The following is a 10183-nucleotide window of genomic DNA, read 5'->3' as shown; positions in this document are numbered from 1 at the left end:
TAATCGTTGTGCATTGTCTGTTAAAGTATGAATATGTTGTTGTGTTTATTTAACTATAATTTTAAGTATTTCTCATAAATCTTATCATAGGAAAACATAAGAAGAAGATACCTTTATTTTTAGGGATGAAAATTGTTGTTGGGATGTTAGATTCTAGAAATTTTAATAATTAGAAAAAAAATATACAAATGTGGTTAACAAGTTTAAATAAAAGATAAAATAGTTTGTTATTTTTATTGAAAGGGTTATTTTATTTTAAAAGATTTTCTAGAATATAAGATTTTTTGAAAAATTATTCAATTAGAAAAAATCATTATTAAATATTGTTAGATATTTTAAAAGATATTCTTGGATATTAATATATACTAGATACATTTACATATTGAAAGATACCTTGAGATATTATTAGATATAATTAGATATTATTTTTAGAAAATAATTATAAAATAGAATGTATTATTTAGGGACTTATTATAATCAATTATAATAAAAATATTAAGATAAAGTATATTACGTACGGACTTATAAGAATTAATTAAGTTAAAGATAATTTCATTTTATTATATTATGAAAATAATGGGCTTTTATAAATATTTAGGAAATAAACCCAATTGGGTTAGATATGTCTCTTGTTAAATAAATTATTAATAGATATCTTAGATAAATATATTATTTTTATCTTATCTTTTTTATTTATCTTTAGTTACATTTTAGTACTCCTTATTCGTATTTTGGGCTTAGTCCATATTTGTTCTATTATAAATAAAGTATGCTACGTGTATATTCAACACAAGAAAAATTAATCTCATACATAATTGTTATATTATATTAATCACCTCCTATAGAATTTATGGCCATTAGGAAAAAAAAGAGATAGAAACTTTGAGAGTGAGAGAGAGAGTTTGATCGAGTGAAGGTTTATGAGAGCTTAGGGGAGTTATGGAAGGGCATTGTTTAATCTAGGAAAAAGTCTTAGCGAGAAACTCATGTAAGGGGAACTTACATTCTTGATTTCTTATTTTATTTTCACGTTTTCCTTTCTTGCCATGTTGTGTTGTCATTCTATTTTGTATGATTCTATGTTGTTTAGGTTTATTGTCGTGTTGTTTTTGTAGGATGTCAAGTTGTGTGTGTGCTTGGTCGATCTGTTTGTTATGATTGTCGAATTGTGTGTTTGGTCAAGCTATTTGTGATGATTATTGAGTCGTAGGTGTTGTTGGTCATGTTGTTCTGTTTCGTTGGTAAGTTGTGTGGTTGGTTGTGTGATGTTTGAACATGATTGTTTTATATGTTGTTGGTTGTATGTGTGTGATGGTAAGATAAGTTGTTGTGGGGTCGTTTCGTCATATATAGTAAACTCAGTAGTGACTTTTTCAACCGTGCGATACGAGAAAGATGCTCTCTTTGGCCTTGTGTATGAAAAGAGAGGGGTGTTCAAGTGTTGTACCCTCTTTACATGAGGGAATGATGTTTTGCGTGGTCTCTAACTCTTTGCTAAGTATAGTACCTAGTGCGCGATGTATCAATGTTTTTACTCGTAAGTCCTTGTGGAGTAGGGAAACATGTTCTTTAGCCGCGAAGGTGGATTGACTCGAACGGGCCTATATGGGGACGCTACAAGTGGAATGGTAGGGTACGCGGGGTGAAGGGATAAACCACGAGTGTTTGACTTTATGTATAATGTGAATGTGGTTGATTTTATGGATTGGGGATATATATTTGAATAATGTGGATGGGTGGAGTTATTGTCTAGTATTTTGTATTGTTTTCTATTAGCTTATCCTTGTATGTTTGTGGTTGTGGTGTCCATCTGTGATGATCCTTTTATACGGGAGCAAAAGATCATGCAGTTAGTTCGGAGGTTGTATAGTGCGACGAGTGGATTAAGAAAGTTAGAGAATTTATGGTTGTTTGAATAAACTATTTTGTTTGGAGTTTTATTTTGTAATTAAATTTGAATTTTGGTTTATTTTTCTTGAATTGTAAAGACTTATCAAATTTGGATTTCTGCAATAGTATTATGATTTTAAAAAATTTTAAATTTTCACTCAAAATTGTGGCATCCAAAAGTGGGGTGTTACATTTTCCTTCTTCAAACGTTTTCATAAAACCCTTTTTAAATACCATCATTTGAACATATCCTTTGTCTATCAATCATTTGCAAACCGATCGGACGTCATTTACAAAAAATTTTAAAAAAACTATTCCTCCCCTCTAATGTTTTATTATGTTTTCACCCCTCTCTTATATCAGATATTCCTTCAAATTTGTAACTTAAGATGATCAAATCCTAGGAGTGCTCTTTATGGTACTCTAGGCCTAGTGTTCACATAATGTAATCATAGATAGGGCAAAGGATGACAAGAAGTATGGCGAAAGTAAATAATATTCTTTTTTGGCTCCTTTATACCTTTGTACAAAAAGGGTAGAGTAGGTTCCTTCGCTTGTATTTTGCCTTTAGTAGCATAGGATTTCATAGACTTATATTTTGCCTCTCTTGTTTCTTTTTTAGTTTTTGTTGTAGAGAGGCTTATAGTTTCTTTTTTTCTTTAAGGTTCAAGCAATGTGGAACTTCACATAGTTTGGACTTAAAAGAAAGAAGAATAAATAAGTTTCTTCTCTTTTTAGTTGCTTGTATTGCAATATATCTCATGTATAGTTTTAGTTTTAATCTTTAGACTAGTTAGGTAGCTTATATATCCTTAAGAGGTCATAGAATTAAGAGATGTGACACTTAAAACAGCCTTGAGAGCCGCTATCCAGACTTGAAGGCCTCCAAGTCCCACATCCTTTAGTTTTCTCCACCTACTTCATCTCCTAGTGCTATATAAGCAACCTAAGCTCTCCTTTGTGCATACAACTTCAAATTTGAATAAAAATAATGTTTTGCATTCAATTGCATTACTTCTTTGAGATAGAATTTTGTCTCTTAGTCTAATTTTGGGTCTTATCTTATGAAGAACAAGTGGCGATCCCCCTTGGCATTTATCTTGGATCCTTTTAAGTGCCATGTCTTCCAAATCATAAGTTTACTCTCTTTTTTCTCTTACATTTTTAGTCTTTTTAATTTCATTTCTTAATTTTTTTAGTTTACCTCTTAGCTTATTTCTATCTAGGCATGTTGTTCCATATCACCACAGACTAGTATTTTGCTTACTGTCTATTATGAAACTTGTTAGTGACTGTGTACGACTCACTTGCATTACAAACAAGACTCTATTCCAATTACACATCTATGGCTTATTTAATCTTAAAACATAAAAGAAAATTAATTGGACCACAACTTAAGACAAGCTTTCACTCAATCTTAAGTCAGTTAAACAACATAAGTGATCAATTCATCCCACAATCAAGATAAATCAATGAACCACTTTAAATCAAATGAAAATTACATAAATGAAAGTGTCACCGAATATAAAAAAGTTTGAATCTGCTACATCATGCTCCAACACAATAGAGGTTTAGCTCCTTATGAATATTGAAAGAAGTACATGCAAGGAGGAAGAAAACATCACCTAATCCTCTAAGAATATGTCTTTGCATTACAAGGATTATGAGTTAAAAGACTCAGTAGAGTCTCTCTCTATAGTCATCCTAAGAAAGCTAAGACCGAATTCATTTTCTCTCTCTTGTTCCACTTCCCTTGAATATGTCCAAAATGTTCTTATTTATAGACATTCGTAGCACGGCTCAAGCAGTGGCTCACGGCTCCAACACTGAAATTTCCTCCCTTGGTGGGTTTCCTCCACGGCTCAAGCTATGAATTCTTAGGCTATAACTGCTTAAGGTTGCTTAATAATGAAGCACTCTTCCATGTTATGGCTTAAGGAAACATTCTTGAATGGTTTTCTCTATGGCTTAAACCCTTAGGTAGCGCTACAGCCGTGGCAAGGCATATTCTTCCAAAATGGTTGAAATCTCTTCTTTTTTTTCTTCAAAATGCATATTTAACTCCTTAAATTCATGTGTTTATGCAAAAACAAGTAAAATTGAGATAATTATCCCAAATTTAATACATAAATAAAAACAAGATAAATGTTAATTACACATTGAAATTTACTAATATTTTATCAGTCCTCACATTTAGCAACTCGGTTTCAATAGTTGGAAGCTTGATTTCAATAGTTGGAAGGTCAATTACAACATTTGGAAGCTCGGTTTCAGTAGTTGGAAGCTCGGTAGGACCTCTAAGACTTAACAACTTATAACTAAACCACTTGGATTCACTGTTTGGGCATTGTACTAACATAGTTTAACAACCTAGACAAATGGAAAAGGACCTAAGCACCTATAAACACCACACCAACACTAGGAAAATGAACCCTACAAAAATTGTACCCTGGAATTAACCCCTAACACATGGAACTAATCCTTATAGCAATTATCCCGCTAGAAGTACACTCTATAGCAATTGGAAACACTATAGAGAAACATGACAACAACTAAACCACTAGGAAAATACACCTTATAGAGACTGAACACTGGCCAAAAACCTTATAGCAACTAAATCACTGCTCTCCCTACACTAACTCTATCTCACGCAAAACCAACCCCTAGAACAACATGAAAACAATCCCTGACCACTCAAAAAATTACCTAAACCCTTACCTTGCACGAACACCACCATTGAACTATATATATTACAACAACCAACCACATTTGCACAAAATTTAACTAAGGTAGCTTCCCCAATACCTTAATCGATTCTAATATCTTTACTCTGCCCAAGGTTTCATAGCACAACCTATCCCTCCTCCATTCTCACGTCCTTGCTATCAACCAAGACTACCACTCACTATTTTAAATTTTCCCAGCCACTCTCTCACGATGCTCTCTATATTTCTCATTTAGGTTTTCCTTTTAAAACGTGACTCTTTTTCCCTATTACCACTCTCTTATTCACTCATCAAAATATCTTCTTTTCTAAAAACCTGATTACTCTTAATCCTTCCTTTCCTTTTTCTCTCTCAATCAACATAAATGCCAAAAATATGACGTTGGTTATGCCAAAAATACGTTAATATTCTGATTTCTTAATTACATTAGTTAGAGATATGTCTCCTAAACTGGTTTAAGTGTAATGTATCTATATTTTGAATCTAAAAACAACTACCGGAATGTAGAAAAATGAAAATGCTCCTATTAAGCATTTTAGGTAGGTTCGAATCCTTTCCCTCACCATACCAAGCAATCATCTCAACCAATAAGTTGTCACATTGTTATTGATTATAAGGTATATCATAAACATATTAGACATACAATTACATGTACTGTTGACAAAATAAATTGAATAAAAAAACAAAGATTCTAAGCTCTGAGCAAGATTTGAACATAAGACCACTTAACTCAAGAAGGAGCTCTCACCAACTAAGTTATACAACACTTGTGAAAACATGAGAATTTCATTAATAACATACATAATCCATATTACATCATCACTTCCAACCACTACATTTTCTCAAGTCTTATAATACTTCCTTGTAGTTTGAACTAGCTCATCTCCTCCTTAAAATTATAATAATCTATAATCATCAAGTATATTAGTTCATTTAGTGACTATTTTCTTAAAGAGGAACTACCTTAGAATTACAATGAGGTAAATCTAATGTTGTAAACCCTATAAATTATCAATAATAAAAGTAACATCTTTCAAAGAATATATATCAGTCAAAGAATCAAAATCCACTAACATACCACCACCATTACAAATTATTCTTAACAATATCCATCCACAACACAAACATCATCATAATTTGACTTAGACTATGATTGAGTAACAATTTTCCACACACTCTCTTCATAAAATCTACTCTAGTGGAAGGTCCACCATAAAAATCACATTATCTATGTAGACTTACATATTTCAAAATTTATTAAAATTCGCTACAAATTATATCTAAGAAAAGTATCAAGTAAATAGTTTTCAAAATTCAGAACTAAAAGTAAATTTAAATTTAAAGAGCGTAAAAAATAAATAAATTTAATTTATGAGATTAAAAGTACAATTAAAGTTATTTTTATTATATAATTGGGTACTGAAAATAGGTTGAAAAGAAAGTTGAAAGAAACGTTAAAAAAAATATAATATGGGGTAATAAATAATCAGAGAGGTGTAACTTACTTAACTGCTGTATAGATAGTAGGTAATCATTAAATTCAAAGTTTATATTATATATCAAAATAAATTATAATTACCTTAATTACAAATTTAAAAGAAATATTGAAAAACTTATAACTTTCATTTCAAAGTATAATTAAATAACCATACTATATACTATAAATAATATTTTAATTAAATTATTAACTTGATTGAAAAATATTTTAAATTATTTCCAAGAACGTTAATGAATATCTTTCTGTCTTTGTGAAAAACAAGTGCTTCTATAATGGAGTTAAAAAAACGTTCTGAATAATTTTACATTTTTTTCAAATAAAAGTTTAATGCATTGATAGCTGGCACTGGCAGGGATAAGTTAAAAGTTGTTTGTTTCTCTCAACTTTCAAAATCAAACAAAAAAAACCGTAACGAACTCTTCAAGTTCCACCGAGAAACCGGTGTCATTTGTATTGCTTGTCAGAGTTAGTGACTGAATCAGCATCCATGGACGAGTTGGGTTCCGCCTCATCTCCGTCGCGCCCGGTGACTGTCGACGGGGCTGGCGAGGACGCAGCGCTGGCGAAGTCGCGGTTTCTGACGCGGAAGGAGGTTCTCCAGCGGCGGCTCCGGCGAGTGAGGCAGCTGACGCGGTGCTACCGGACCCACTATTGGGCCCTAATGGAGGAGCTGAGGTCCAAGTACAGAGACTACAGCTGGACCTACGGGAAGAGCCCTTTCAAGGAGGGTCACAACGAGGGTGAGAATAACAATCCAAACGGCGTCATCACTGGCGTCGGTGGCGGCGACGATATCATGCGGTGTCGTTTTAGCGGCTGCAAGACTAAGGCCATGGCTATGACGAAATACTGTCACGCGCATATACTGTCCGATTCCAAACAGAAGCTTTATCAGGGATGCAGAGCTGTTGCCAAGAAGTGAGTTCTTCTTTCTACTGTGATTTTTTATTATTTCAAATTGAAACTATATCTTTGGATATTGAATTGAAAATGGAAAATAATGTGAAAAGTGAAATTAAAATTAAATATATAATAAAAATACACTTTAATGTCCTTTTTTTTTATTTGGAATGTTATTTCGTTTTGGAACCTTTATTTGTATTCTACTTTAATTAATAGAACTCGTGTTTGAGACTAATTGAATGATTGACTATGTATAGCTTAGTTTGATTGATTATATGAATAGGGTGGTTCTAGGGTCTGAGGTTAGTGGAAGAAGAAGTGAGGTTGTCGTTTTATTGTCTAATTTTTTCAATGAATTGTTTTTCTACAAGTTAGTTGTTTGGCCGTGGAAAATTGATCACTTTGCTGTGCTTCAGTTTACCATTTGCTATGTTTTAGCTTCGGTATCCACTAGGTTGGCTTAGTGTGGGTTTATTGATTACACAACTTTTGAAGCACCCAAAGTGAGACTGTGTTTGATTTGGCTTCGGTCATGTTGAATGCCAATCTAATATGAGAGGAGGATTGGGTTCTAGGAGAATTGGAAAGTTAGAATTTACTGAAACAATCACACACTGAAGTATGTGTCTTTTTTGCATTGTGAATGTAAAAGCAAACATATCCTTATGGTGTGTTTGAAACATCATTCCGTTGCCTTGAACATGAATCCTTCATGAGAGAAGCTTTCACTTGAATGGAGCTTTGGAATGTGTGTTTTACCTAAAACAAACACACACTTGGGGATTTTTTTTTTCCTATTAGAACAACCCAAACCTCAATTGAATTAAAACCTAGTTTCTTGTTTAGTGGAGTTCAATTGGAGTTTGAACTGTTTAAACTGAAAACAAACATGCCCTTAGTGTGTTTGGATTTTAGTCAGGAAATTAAGTTAAGGTGAACTCAATTGGAGTTGAAAGATGAATTTGGCTTTTAACTCTATTTCGAAAAAAAGTGATACATGTTTGTACAATGTTCAATGAAAACTAAAAGTTGGTTTGGGTGTTCCAATTGAAATCCAAATACACCCTTAGTAGTGGGGGTTTGGGTAGGGTAGTTGAACAACATTCTAGATTCAAACCTTTTTGTCGATGTTGTACAGTAAAAAAAATAATCTGTGTTTCTATACTTCTGTTTAGTTTCGGATAAATATATTTTCTAATTGATTTTTTAAGAGAAATAACAACCATTAATTTGTGTTTCAACCTCTGCTCTTTAGAGGCTCCCACATAATCTATATCTATGATATTAATTCATTTATGGGCTACCTCAAACATTTCTCTTGAGTTTATAAGCTAAAAGAACGAAAAAAGTGAATCCACATAATATGCAATAGAAGTCTAGGATTCCGAAAATTGAAAACTGTAATCTAACACATTACTTACTAGTTCAACCTGTTTGCAAATCTGTAATGCTTCGATAATTTTGTTACTCACTCTTATTTACCTTGTGACTCATGGTGTCAAATGAAAGCTAAACTCCTCTTGTGAAAATGAACTCATTTCTAAGTTCAAAGGTTCAGACTTGACACATGTTTTGTCTAAAAGAGTAGTTTGATTCAAATTCTTGATAGTATTCAGCTTATTTCCCTTTACCAGTCAGCATCTCTTTTAGGAATTGGTATGTTACATTACTTACAGGAATGCGTTTTTCAGAACTTCCAACACATATGTAGAACTTTGTAATTTCTGGCTATTTGCATGTCATATTAGCTTGCTAAATAGTGATAATTCAGTACTCACTGAACCTATATAAATCATGTTGCAATATATCAATTTTAGGTTCGATATGTAAGATCTTTCTTGTAAAATTTTAGATCTCTTAGCCTATTTTGCTAGATTATACTATTGAATGCGAGCTCTGTAATGAATACTGGTCTCCGTACCTACAATTGGTAAATCAATCTTTCTGTCTCTTTCCTTGTGCTGTAAACCTTTATGTTTGAATAATCTAGGCTAAGAATCTTCAGAATTTATAGTTCTCATCAATAAAGACATGTAGAAATACTAACCATTATAAAATAATCTAGGCTAAGAATCTTAAGAATTCATAGTTCTCATCAATAAGGATGTTTAGAAATACTAACCATTATCTATTGGGGAAGATTGATGCCTTAAAACTTGTAGTATAATATTTTATTTCTCTTTCCTCTTTCCTCATTTTAGATCTCAATACTTGATTTGAAACCTACAGACATACTTTATCAGGCAGATGCAGACGTGACTTCATTTTGTTTGGCTATATATCACTTCCGTCAATAAATAAGTAAAAGTTGTTAGGGTCATCTCACTTCATTTAATTATTTGACCATATTTATTTGCCACACGAGATTTCGGACATTTTTCATTTGCAATACTTTGTAATATCTGGAGCAGACAACCTTACTCACGGAGTTCTTGGCTTTTTTTCAGTTTGCCAACAGGGCCTTCATTTTGTAATAAGCCAGTATTGAAATCTGTGGTTCCTGCTGCATGCCCAACTCATCATCAATTTGGTGAAAGGTGTTTATCTCGTGCATTAAGAAGGGCTGGGTTAGGGAATCCTATCCCTAATAATCGTAAGCCTACACCGAAGTTTCATGTACTAGTTTCTGAATTTGTCCACCAAATTCAAAAGAAACGAAAGCTTGCATTGAAGGAAACTGCTCTCAAAGTTGAGACTGAATAAGAAAGTAAACCAGATTATAGAAAATATAATATCAAATTCCTAAAGATTTTTCTGTGTATAGAATGCATATTCTCGATTCTGAAAAATAGGATTATGTTTAAATACTGAAGCATTTAGTGCAAAAAAATCAAGGATTCTACACAAGTATGTTTGTAAAATTTTCTGTCCTTGTTTATCTTTTAGTCCTATTCGATGAGCAGCATCACAGCATACTCAACTGTTGTTTGTTCTTCTCATAAAAACCATAATTTTTGCTTGTTCTTCAAGTAAGAAATTTGTATATGCTTTTGAAGCTATTGCATGGATTGGGAATGTTAATCCTAAAATTTTTATTCTGGAGATCATGTCATGCCTAACTCACTTAATCCTGCGTAGAGTTGTTGATTTGTATATAGGAATGTGTTAGGTTCCAAGGTAGAGGAACCCAAGAACACTACTGTAAAACACCAAAGTTCACCGAAAA

The 10183-nt window shown here is 32.5% G+C and overlaps 1 protein-coding gene across 1 annotated transcript; it reads left to right on the top strand.

Moving 5' to 3' along the window:
- Positions 1-6468: 6468 nt before the first annotated feature.
- LOC124846309 (uncharacterized) lies at positions 6469-9932 on the top strand. The gene is made up of 2 exons (XM_047323543.2): positions 6469-7032; positions 9465-9932. The coding sequence occupies exons 1-2, from the start codon at positions 6602-6604 to the stop codon at positions 9718-9720; spliced, it is 687 nt and encodes a 228-aa protein (XP_047179499.2). The 5' UTR covers positions 6469-6601; the 3' UTR covers positions 9721-9932.
- The last annotated feature ends 251 nt before the right edge of the window (positions 9933-10183 follow it).

Source organism: Vigna umbellata, chromosome 4, assembly GCF_029865625.1.
Source record: "Vigna umbellata cultivar VRB3 chromosome 4, Vumbellata_1.0, whole genome shotgun sequence".
NCBI classification, from domain to species: domain Eukaryota; kingdom Viridiplantae; phylum Streptophyta; class Magnoliopsida; order Fabales; family Fabaceae; genus Vigna; species Vigna umbellata.
Note: the sequence above shows the minus strand (reverse complement) of the source record. Positions and strands in the feature narration are given on the sequence as shown.

Bases quoted from the DNA above. Each gene is read 5' to 3' on its own strand.
- LOC124846309 (XM_047323543.2), top strand. From the start codon at position 6,602: ATGGACGAGTTGGGTTCCGCCTCATCTCCGTCGCGCCCGGTGACTGTC. The intron at 7,033-9,464 runs GTGAGTTCTTCT...GCTTTTTTTCAG, and splicing joins TGCAGAGCTGTTGCCAAGAA to TTTGCCAACAGGGCCTTCAT.